The sequence below is a fragment of the Xenopus laevis genome, chromosome 5L (assembly GCF_017654675.1).
Source record: "Xenopus laevis strain J_2021 chromosome 5L, Xenopus_laevis_v10.1, whole genome shotgun sequence".
Taxonomy (NCBI): domain Eukaryota; kingdom Metazoa; phylum Chordata; class Amphibia; order Anura; family Pipidae; genus Xenopus; species Xenopus laevis.
In genome coordinates, this window is record NC_054379.1 from 100,627,540 (window position 1) to 100,639,554 (window position 12,015).

The following is a 12,015-nucleotide window of genomic DNA, read 5'->3' on the forward strand; positions in this document are numbered from 1 at the left end:
AAAAACAAAATAAGATGCAACTAACTTGGATCTATGCTAACTTAGTTACTATTAGGCAAAATTAATAGTTTTTTCTAATTATAAATTAACAGGAAATTAGTAGAAAAAATAAGAATAACCTTCTTAAATGGGACTGTATATAAGATAAGATTCCCATGTTATGGATCTTTCCCAGTTTCAAGGTTATAGATCCCATACCTGCACAGTTTCATATTTTGCTGTTTCATTGCCAATTTGTTGATTGTAACATACAGTATAAATAATAACATCTTACTCTTCCAATGTATGTAACCTATATGAAACCCAATGTAAGGTAACTGTACCTGTAAGTAAGGAATAACCTTGCAGAGAGTCTTCCCAAAGAACCATGTCTCTGTAATATCAACTAGCAGAGTTGCAGGAAGACAAATGATTGTAACGAGCACATCAGCAAGTGAGAGGTTGACGATGAAATAGTTGGTGACTGTTCTCATGTGATGGTTCTTCCATACTGCAACACAAACTAAAATATATATACACATCAATATAACATGATACTGTTCTTTCCTAGGATTAATTACACACATAACATCTTACATGATTTAAGATAAAAAGCAATTATATTATGCTCACTTTTGCTTAGAGCTGTGCCCCAGAACATCAGACATAAACAATAAAATAAAATAAAATACCTTTGTGAATCTGGAGAGTGTCAGGGTGTAACTGGGGGATTGGCCCATATGGTCTTGGTTTTGGGAAATAGAAATGTTGGTTGGTCTGTGACCATGAAATTCAACACAGTGAGAAACACAAAGTCACATTGCCCCATGCATTTTATAGAGAAATCAACAGTGACAAAAGCCACTGACATTAGCCCCACAACACGAGTTGTGTATGTATGTATAACTTTATTTGTAACATGCCGCAGCACCGTAGCACCATACAATGCATAAAAGTACAATATAAATAAAAGAACAATATATATAAAAGTACACACAGGGTGGACAAGTCAGACAATAAATACAATAAATATACATAGTACACAGAGTTCATATAAGGAAGAGAAAGGAGGTCCCTGCCCTGTAGAGCTTACAGTCTAAGTAGGTGGGTGGCTAACATACAGTCACAAATTGGAGGGGAAAAAGTCCACAAGGTAAAGGCAGTGTCCAATAGGTACCAGGACTAGACTAATGTTCTAGTGCTCCAAAAGGCAGACTCTTAGTTTTTCTTGAAGAGATTGAGAGAGCACTCCTTACAGAAGATTTCAGGGATGGAATTTCAGAGGTAAGGAGCAACAAGATAGAAAAGTTTGAGACGAGAGGTGGCAGTGGATGTGGATAGTGTGAAAAGAATGTGGCTCTGAGAGGAACAGAGAAGATGGCCAGGAACATACAGCAAGATAAGTGAAGAAATGTAGTGAGGAGCAGAGGAGTGAAGGGCTTTAAATATTTGCAGAAAGATTTGCTAAGGATATGCTATCCTTTGCTTAACAGGTAACCATGCTAAAAAATTTTTAGGATTGGACAGATTCCCTCTTGAGAGGGAGAATGAGGATCCTGTAGACTGATTGGAGAGGAGAGAGGTGGGAGTCAGGAAGATCAGTAAGAAGGAGATTGCAATAGTCTAAACGGGATAGGATGAGGGCATGAATTAGTGTTTTGGCTGTTGTTTGTGAAAGAAAGGGGCATATCCTGGCTATATTGCAAGATATGGCAAGTTTTGGTAGTAGTAGTATAAATATCATTAGAGAAGGAGAGAGACTGACCAAAGATGACCCCCAAGCAGCATGCTGAATTAACAGGATCATGACTTTTGGGGCATGCACAGTTGTTGCTCCAACTGCGCATGCGCCAATACGGCACTTACTTCCCGAAGATTACGGAAGAGAAGAAGATAGCTGTCGCGAACTCCACTGGACAGAATCTGCACGAGGGGTAAGTAAAGAGTTAGGGATATTGAGCAAAGGTATCACATAGGCTGGGGGGGGGAGCAGGGAGGGGGTCGATGTAGGGTAAGGGAGTAGGGGATTTTAGTAGCAAGGGTTTACTTCTCCTTTAAACATTTCTGGACAACTATCTTCCAAACAATTAATAAATTGAAGGGTCTGAACTTGAAACCTGATCCATCTTTGGGTCTACTCTCTATTTTACCTGGCTCGGCTCCTAGATACAAAAAATCTCTTATTAGATGTTGTCTTAGTGCCGCCAGATCAGTAATACCTCGACACTGGTGATTCACCACACCTCCCACTATCATGGAATGGTTGGCAGAAATGGGATTCATCATGCGAATGGAAGAACTCCTCAGTTTTGCTCACGGAAAACAAGACTCATTTTTGGTCCCCTTGGGTAATATTTTTAGAATCTTAATCACATACTCATTAACAAATGAACCAGGAGCATATCTATGGTTTTAAATTTCCAGTACAGCAATAAGGATAATTTTACTAATATATTACAAACGTTTACTGTTATATGGTATGATCACCAGGGAACGACTGAGCACCTTCTTCGTATTCTTTTTTTATTTCTTTTACTGTTTCTTCTCTTATTTTAGCTCATTAATGTTAAAGGTACTATTTCAATACATCTATTGTACAAATAAGTATCTGCATTAAGCATACTTAATAGCCTGAACCTATACCTTTGCATATTAGCTGCATTTAGAACTTTAAAGCATATATGACAGTGTCATTGTTAGCAGTACTTTGGACTCCTTTCCTTTTCTCTCTGACTACCTATTGTAAAAGAAAATTTCTTTCTTTGGTTAAATAAAGAATATATAAAAAAAATGTATTTATTCACCAATGAACTCCTCTTTTTGCCAGGGACATTCATTACAAAACTGCTAAATTTTCAGTCCATGTGTCAATGCCAGGACAAAGTATTTTTCCTGTTTTACGTAACAGGCTTCAGGCAAAGCTCATGTGACAAGTTCAGTAAAACAGTGTTTTGGATGGCTGTAATAAAGCCTTACTAAAGCTGCTCGCAGAGTGATATCATATGTTTATTTCAGTACAATGGGCACATTGGCTGCTTCAGACATCACGTCACAAAGACATTGCAATGTAAATGGTATTACAATATTATGATGATGGTGATGCATTTTTTATGCAACACCATGTAATAAGTAATTACAACTCTCCCATGTCAGCCTATCCAAAGTTGTTATTTACCTATAATAATGCTTCTAGTCTAGACAAGCTATGGCAGATGCAGTATGGCTACCTGTCAAATAAGAAAATAAATTAATCCACTGATAATGGTGCAAAATAGAGGGTAACTGTAAACAATCAAGGAAAAAATATACATATATATATAAGAAAAGACTCCTAAAGAAAGGCAAAATCCAAAAAAGACCTCTCAGGACATAGGTCAAAATATATATCACAGAATATCAGTATATATACACAACTTGATTTTTCTTTTCAATTGTTTTTTATTAGCATTTTAAAAAACAGAAAGAACAAAGAGCAGCAAAGCAATAGCTTAGCATAACATTAGCCAATTACATAATAATAAGAAATATTATGTAGCAATTCATTGTTAACAAAACATCAAGGAAGGACATTAACAAAATTCATCAAAGAAAAACAAAATTAAATAAAATAAAATAAGATAAAGTCTTCCTCTCTATCAACAAACATAACAAAATAATTACCCAAATAAATAACAAAATTATCACATCTTCAATCAATCAATCTTAGACTTACAATGAGCCAAAGAAGAGGAGTTTTCATGTATACATGAATTTTTCTAATGTAAATTTTATCTTCAGACTTAAGAAAATTTTCTCTAAGACCTAAATTACCATACCTAAAACCAATTGCTTCATCAATGCAGAGAGATTTCAGGTAGGACAAGATGACCTTTAAGTCTGGGGAAGTGTCTTGGATCCAATATAAAAAGATGGATTTACAAGTAGCGGCTATGACCAGATGAACAGAATTTTTACACAACTTGATTTTTAAAACAGCGTATATTCATAAATAAAAAAAATACATAAAAAAGCAATAGATATTTAAATATTTAATGTAGAGTTTTCACATGAAAACTATTTTGTTATTACGTCTATTCCACCTGCCACATACAGTATGAATAGAAATGTTGGAAGAAATGATAGAGCAGAAGGTTTTGCTAATTAAAATAAACATGATGGAAGGTGAATACTATTTGTCAGTTGCCTTACTCTAATAATGCAGCTTAGAGAGCTCAATCATGCATTGCTGTAATTGCTTCCTCTGTATCAACTATAATTTAAGGCCATATGGAGAGTGAAATGGTTATGAGAAAATAACTTATTTATGTGGTTAATAATAAAAATGGTTTCATTGCATTGAGGCAGATAGTATTTTTCCCTAACCCCTCACTTTGGAAGTTACTAATGCTCAGTAGCTTGTTGGAAATATGTTATCAATTTAGTATATTTCTTCCACTAATAATTTTGTTAATTATCCACCTGAAATAACAACTAACTGCCACAACACTTTTTTCCTCCAGGTGATCTGTGCCATGCCCAGATTTTTGTACTACTCCCAAAATCATGCATAGTGCATTGCCCTGTGGTGGAGAATATCTGAGATGCATGCACTGAAGTGTCCTGCAGAAAGAGGAGGACATCTACACTACAGAAATGTAGACATTGGAAGGGTATAACACTACTTAGGGGTTTTGGCAGTGGGAAATAGTAAAGCAGATCTATATATTGGTACAAAATAATGGACACTTGTGTTGTATTGATATGCGAGTCAACAAAAATTTGACCCACACTTGTCCCTTACCCACAACCTCCTAATCCGCATCAGACCCGAACCTGCCTGGCCCTTTTTATTTATGGGTTTGCGCATAACACACTCACCTCTGATGTCACAAAAGGGGGCTGACAGGGCAGGCACATCTTCCAGGCTGGAAGAAGAAGCTGGCAGAAAAGTCCCAGGTGGGTAGAACAGAAGGGAGAGCTCAACCTAAACCTGTCTACCACCCGTTTGCAAACTGTGTACAGGAGTTGGGCCAAACCCATCCAACCCATGGGTATTGGGCCATCCTACACATCACTATTGTGTTGGCCCTTTTTTGCTCTTTAAAGGTAACATAAACCAAAATGATGATATTGCTAGGAGTGCTCTTCTGTTCTGCCAACCGTGCTTCATAAGAAAATAATTTCAAAAGAAGATATAAGTATAAATGCAGTTCATATTGCAAAGGAAATTCTCTGCTATTCTACTAGTTGTTTCAAGTCAACAAAAAGCTGTTATTAAGTACTAAGGTGACATATTTGCTATTATGCCTATAGCTTTCTCTAACTACACAATAGAGGGACAATGGGGCTGATTTACTAAAGGGCGAATTGTTGTTGCGACCACTTCACCAGACGCAAATTTGTTACCACTACACTAATTCACTAAAATGCAAAGTTGCTTCCTGGGCGCCGAAAGCTGGTGACTTTTCGCAATTGATACTTCTTCAGTGCGAGCATTTCATAGCGGAGATTCGCTAGCGTTTGTTTATGCCTAGTGAAAAGTCACTAGTGATCTTACACTTATGTCAATTTGAATAGGGCGGGTACATTAAAGTTGTATGGACATCTATATTAGAGATGTTGGTGCAAATGCTTGAAGTGGCCACTTTTTATTACAAATGTCCAAGGAACCTGAATAAAGACAAAAGAGATCATATAATGCCCTACACATGAGCCCACGGTAAAATGAATGATCCATGGCCCTCAAATGTCTGGGGAAAAATATTAACCCAAAACAAGTTCAAGTTAGGACTTTTGCAGGCAATCCCACTTAAAAAAAGGAAAAGTCGGTAACGTTCAGTAAAAGCCACACTTTAGTGAATTTGCAGAGCAATGACCATTCGCGAAAAGTTGCCTGGCCATAGAGTGTGAACAAACACTAGTATCGATCTCTTTCACTAGTCATCTGTGCCTGTTAGATAATTGCCGATGTACCTGCAAATTGGATTTTAAGTGAATTTACACTTCGCCCTTTAGTATATCTGCGCCAATGTTTGCTGCTAGTTAGAAGATGTACTGTAGCAATTAATAAGGAGCAGCAACAAATTTAAGAAGCAGCAGTGGTGACAAAAGCCAAGAGAAAGCAATATTATGCAGGGTCAAAGAGAAGGAAAATCTTGCAGCACTTGAGGGTGCTAAATGTTAGGCACCTTCAAGTAATTGTATTGACTTACTTGAAACCCCGGGCCGGTGTTCCTATCAGCAGAAAACTGCACCAGCCCAGGGTTATACCAGTGAGCACCACTGATCGATTCAAATTTCCCGGGGCAAACACATGCGCAGTTGAATGAAATAGTCGACTTTTTAGTTTGAGTTCAGCTTTTCATTCTACTGTGCATGCACAGCAGCGTGAAGAAGGAGGAAGGTGGCAGAAGAACGCTTCATGGTGCTCCTTGGTATAACCCCGGGCTGATGCAGTTTTCTGCTGATAGGAACACAGGCTCGTGGTTTCAGGTAAGTCAATACAATCACTTGGGGGTGCCTAACATTTGGTACCCCCAAGTGCTGCAAGACTTTCCTTCTCCTTTAAGAGAGCAACTGGCATAAATATAAAGTTCAGGTATGAAATATAAAACAGGGTAAAACAACTGTGAAACCACTTAAAGGGAATTATATGGAAACTGGATTTCAAGTATGAAATATAAGTAGAATAATGATATAACCACTCAAAGTGAATTATATGGAAACTGGATTTCAAGTATGACATTTAATACGGGTACAGGAATAGTGAAACCACTCAAAGCGAAGTACAGTATATGGAAACTAGATATCAAGTATGAAATATAACAAGGTGTATAAGAATGGTAACACTCAAAGATAATTATATGGACACTCATAATTGTTAAAAAATATTTTAATTAGTTGATATCCCAGCCAAGAAATAAGTGCATAATGATCATTCATAAATGACATGCACCATAGATATCAACACCATAGATATAAACACCAAAGCAGTAGACTTTGCTGAGGTTTTTTGTTGAGGCAAAATCAAACCAGTTAATTAATATACAATTTACTTACTGATGATACTAGACTAGTTACCTTCTTGGATAGTTTAAGAATTGTGCAGACTTCTCTGATTAGGTACAGTGTCTCTTGTAGCTTCTGCATTGTTATTTTGTCTATGTTGCCCCAAGCAACAATATCTTGGTCTAGTGGGTATTATTATGTTTTTCTATGTTTATTGTGTCATTGAGTTCTTATGCCGAGACACGCTTCAATTACATCATGTAAATTTAGAAATTGCTACTTTTCTACTCTTTCCCTCTAAATAACAATATCTGCTGTATCTATTACTTTTTGCAAATACAGGCTATTCCAAAGGAATTTTAGACTGACCCATAAAAGAAACAAAAAAACATTAACACAGCAAGAATCATGAGCTCCTATCCAAAAATAATCATATGACTTATGGACTAATTTATTGAAACAGGTATGTTATTGGATACAACTTTTGAAATTAAGCATAACAAACGTGGTGTAAAGGTGATACCTTTATTGACTAACTAGGATGACAATCACATCAAGCTTTCTGAGCATTTTGGCTAAAAGCAAAAGGATTATTACCTAGGGAGTAAATCCTCTGATCTTCATTATTCTAGAGATCTAATTGGTTGTAACTGCACTTGTATGTAAATTGTAAATAAAAAAAATTGCACAAACAAAAAATTTCACAATGTACTATTCTTCATCAAACAGTTATTGCATTGCAAATTTTAATTGCACACTTTTAAGGCATGCTTGACTGCGGTGTAAAAAATGTTTTGGAGCAAAAAATTTTTTTAGTAATACGTTTTATTACATTCATTGTGTACTGGGGCAAATACAATTTGTGATATTTCTTCCACTGGTGGAAGTGGTTAATAAACAGCTTCTGGGTTTGAAAAAGCTATATTAAATTCATGCAAGAAACATTTTCACATTGTGAAACAAGGATAATAAAATGCTATGACATGTCCAAACATTTGGCCAGCTGTAGGTGTTAAAATAATGAGATAGTAGAGAGAAGTGGCTCCAATATTTTGCGTTAACTTCTTTCACAGCATATCCCAATAACAAACAGATTGTCTGCTGGCCATACACAGCTTGATCTTCTCGCTTGGTGAGGTTGTCATACCAGTAGATATGGGTCCTATTTGACCACAATATGTTGGATTAGGCTGATCTGGATCATCCCATGGGTTCTATGGAGATTTATTGGACGAGGACCCCATCAATTTTCTGATGGGTTACTTGTCCAACAGGTTGTTTAAACCTGCATGACTAATATCTGGCCAACTTATAGTCAGATATGTCAGATAGAGGACAGTTAAGGTGTATTTTCAATCCAACTAAATGCACTGTGAGCTCATAGAAAAGGTAATTGTATACATTGCCAAGTTACTGTGGCTAGCACTAAACCTCTGCTACAGAGAAAAAGAAATGCCTGTTGATGCAGTTGACTTCTATGCATAATAACAACCTCAGAAATTCATTAAGATCTGAGCAACCTGGGAAGAAATGTTTAGTACTAATAAAATGGTTCAAATCCCATAGCTGCAAGTGCTGGAGCCTAAAGGGGCATATAATTTCACCCCTCTGGACACATCTACAGAGCACAGCCTTCTGCTTTAAGCCTGCCATAGGCAGGCGCAGTGTCGGACTGGGACACCAGGGGCCCACCAAAAACCCTTAGACCAGGGGCCCACCCAAAAACCTTTAGACCAGGGTCCCACTCTAAGTATTATTTTCTTCCTCTGCTCACTCAAACTCTATTCTCCTAGTCTCTTTTCTTTACATACTATAACCTATTATTCCATCGATTTAGCCTCTATATTCTCATAGAAATAGGGAATGGCCATGAAATAAGCCAAATGTTTAGAAGCAGGAGGGCCCACCGGGAGTTTTCCTGGTATCACAGTGGGCCAGTCCGACACTGGGCAGGCTTCTTGTGCCAATTAGTGAATTACACACAAGTTAGGAGGCATCTCAGGGAACACTCATACTGTCCTCAGTCCACTCCCCATGAATACAGTGCTGCCAAATACAGGGAGAAGTGTAGGTCTTATGTGTTAAACACAGGGCACAGAGAAAGTGCTAAAACATTATGCTTTTAGCCATTTTTTTTTCACTTTGCACCCTGCCTTGTTTTTCTTAAAATAGGTGTTAAACATCTTAAACAAATCATTAATAATGTTGCATTTGTGGGTAGCTCTGGTCTGACTTGAATTAATCTCTGTGCTATAAAATGAGTCCAAATAAAACATTATAAAATAATGACTTCAGTATGTTGATGGTTATGGTGTATTTTGGATCACAATTGTGAGAAACTAAAAGGGTTACTATCTTCAGAATAAAATTGGTTTACCCTTTTCCAGCATCCAATAAATAAATGTAGTTTGAGAAAAAATATTTTCATTTGCCTAGGAAAAAAATGAATATCAATTTTTATCTGTTGCTCCACTGTTGCTTGGAGATGCCTATGGCTGATTTTACAATGAGAAATACAGAGCAGTAGAAAGAAATTTATAATGATTAAATATGAACAAGTAATGAATTCTGTAAAGCAAAGAAATCACAAAAATGTGCAGTGCAACATCCTCAAGTTCCTATTTCCTCTACACTACTAGATAGATTACTCAGGTTCTTCTTGTAATGTATAACCATTCCAGCAAGGAAAATAAACCACTTCATTTTACATGGATGCACGGGCCATTCCAAATTATAGATACCAGGCATTAAATCAATCATTTTCTAGTCTAAGCATATGCTAAGTTATTATACAGATTGATTATAATCGATCCCAGTACACATGCATCCATTGACATTACTCAAAGCACAATGCACCTTTGTCCAATATATAGACACTCCTGAACTTCACTACATCAAGTGATAGTCATCATCTGTCTTTTGGGGGCATGGAGATTGCTGAGACCCCAAGGCTTTGGAAGACTAGAGGACCTACGTATCAAATTATCCTCAATAATGCAACCTGGAACAATAAACCAAACTTTTCCTCAAATGATATCTCACACCACCTAGACTAGCACACATATACAGGTGCTTTAGAAAGATTTTTCAACATTATTATCCACCAACCTCAACATTTTGGTACAGTTGACCCTGCCATATCCCTCCTGCACATTTCCCTCCCAGATCTAGAAAAGGGAGAAGCCTTCATCCTGTACCATGCACTGTTCACACTAATTAGGGCATTAATAGTCAGTAAATGGAAGCCTAACTCAGCACCCATGCTTTTGCAAGTCCTCAAGGAAACAGAGTAAAGCATGTTAAAGGAAAAGAGCATCTTGACTTCAATCTGAAAAAGAACTCTTGTAACACTGCACTAGGGATGTAGCGAACTGTTCGCCGGCGAACTAGTTCGCGCGAACTTCGACTGTTCGCGTCCGCCGCAAGTTCGCGAACGTCGCGCGACGTTCGCCAATATGCGTTCGCGTCAAAATCGGTCGCCCATTCGACCATTCGATCGCTAAAATCGAACGATTTTCGTTCGATTCGAACGAAAATCGTTCGATCGAACGATTAAAATCCTTCGATCGTTCGAATCGAACGATTTTCGGATGATCGAAGTTCGCGAACAGTTCGCGAACAGTTCGCAAATTTTGCCGGTGTTCGCGAACGGCGTTCGCGAACACATCGGCGGCGGTTCGCTACATCCCTACACTGCACTCTGTATGGCGATGGACCCAAATACTGGAACTTGGCTGCACAACAATTCAACCAGTTAGGACAACAACGGACTGAACAGCAGAGGAATGTACAAAAGGTATTAAAAGTGCTATCAAATAAAAGGTGTATTTAGAAAGCTGTGTATTTCTCATTGTGTGTTATTTTATGCTGTCCTTCAATGTCCCTTCAATTTCACATTACAAAATCACCATTTTCAGTATTTATATTGGTTTGTCCAACCCTTATAAATACCACAAATAGTTTTTATTAATTTTATTTTACACCGCATTAGACAGGTAGTAAACCTTATAAATATGACCCTAGGTTCACAATATTAGTGAAAACCCAATATCCAGAATTGCTCCACATTATGGGAAAGTCATCTCCCACAGACTAATTTCAATTTTAAAAAATGATTGGGCTTATTAAATGGTTAAAGGATGGTTTTTGTTTTTGCTCGATTTTTTTGAGTCTTTTTTTTTTTTAGTTATTTTATTGATAAATAAGATAAAATCATGGATGGGAGTTTGGTCGAGCTTGGTTTAATAAAATGATAAAATGATAAATTTGAGCTTTAGTAAATAACCCCCTAAATGTATGGTGATCTCAATTATGGAAAGGTCTGGAAAACCACAGGTCCTGAGCATTCTGGATAACAGGTCCCATACCTATATTAAGCTAAGAACTTGCAGGACTTTCAATGTGAGATGACATTTATAGTGTAGGGGCCACTACTGGGTAATCTGCCCTGCAGCTTTAAGGCCCCCATCTTTTTCTTAGAGTGATCTGCCAGGAGAGAATGACACTCCCCTGCTACACTGCACTATAGTGTATGTAGGGAGTGGCCACTTCCTCTTTGGCCTGTGGATGGTGATCCAGCTGGGTGTGCTCAGGGGAGCCTGGGCACAGCTAGGCCCAGAAAGGCCCATGTGCTTTGGAGAAGAAGTCGGGGACCAGGTAACCCCGTGAATGAGGAATAGTTACACTAGGGCAGACTTGTCATAGTCTCTCTAGGAGAGAAAGGCAGAGAGGTGAGAGAGAAAGAGCAGTTGAAGCTCCAACAAGGATTTGCAGTAAGGGAGTAGCTTCCCAGAGGCTCTGCGTGTTGCCTCCAGTCAGGGACCTCAGTGAAGAGGGACTGTAGGGTAGAAGCTGCTTTCCTGACAACTTCCAGGAGGGAATGTGTGTGAATACTGCAAATGCCTAATGGAGACCTTTCCTCTGTGAGAAATGCCTAATGCCTGCAGCTCTGTGTGAGAAATGTGCTATTGCCTCAGCTCCTGCGTGAGTACGAAACCTGTGGTCACTTGCCTCGTGCATAGTTAAATAAACCGTTTTCTGTTTTACTGC

At 37.9% G+C, this 12,015-nt stretch overlaps 1 protein-coding gene across 1 annotated transcript in view; it reads right to left on the reverse strand.

Annotated features, from left to right (window-relative positions):
• The window catches only part of hcrtr2.L (hypocretin (orexin) receptor 2 L homeolog), a 49,821-nt gene that overhangs the window by 28,663 nt on the left and 9,143 nt on the right, over positions 1-12,015 (reverse strand). Inside the window, exon 2 of the mRNA XM_018263468.2 lies at positions 324-502. Within this exon, the coding sequence (XP_018118957.1) occupies positions 324-502 (179 nt within the window). The remainder of the gene's footprint in view (positions 1-323; positions 503-12,015) is intronic.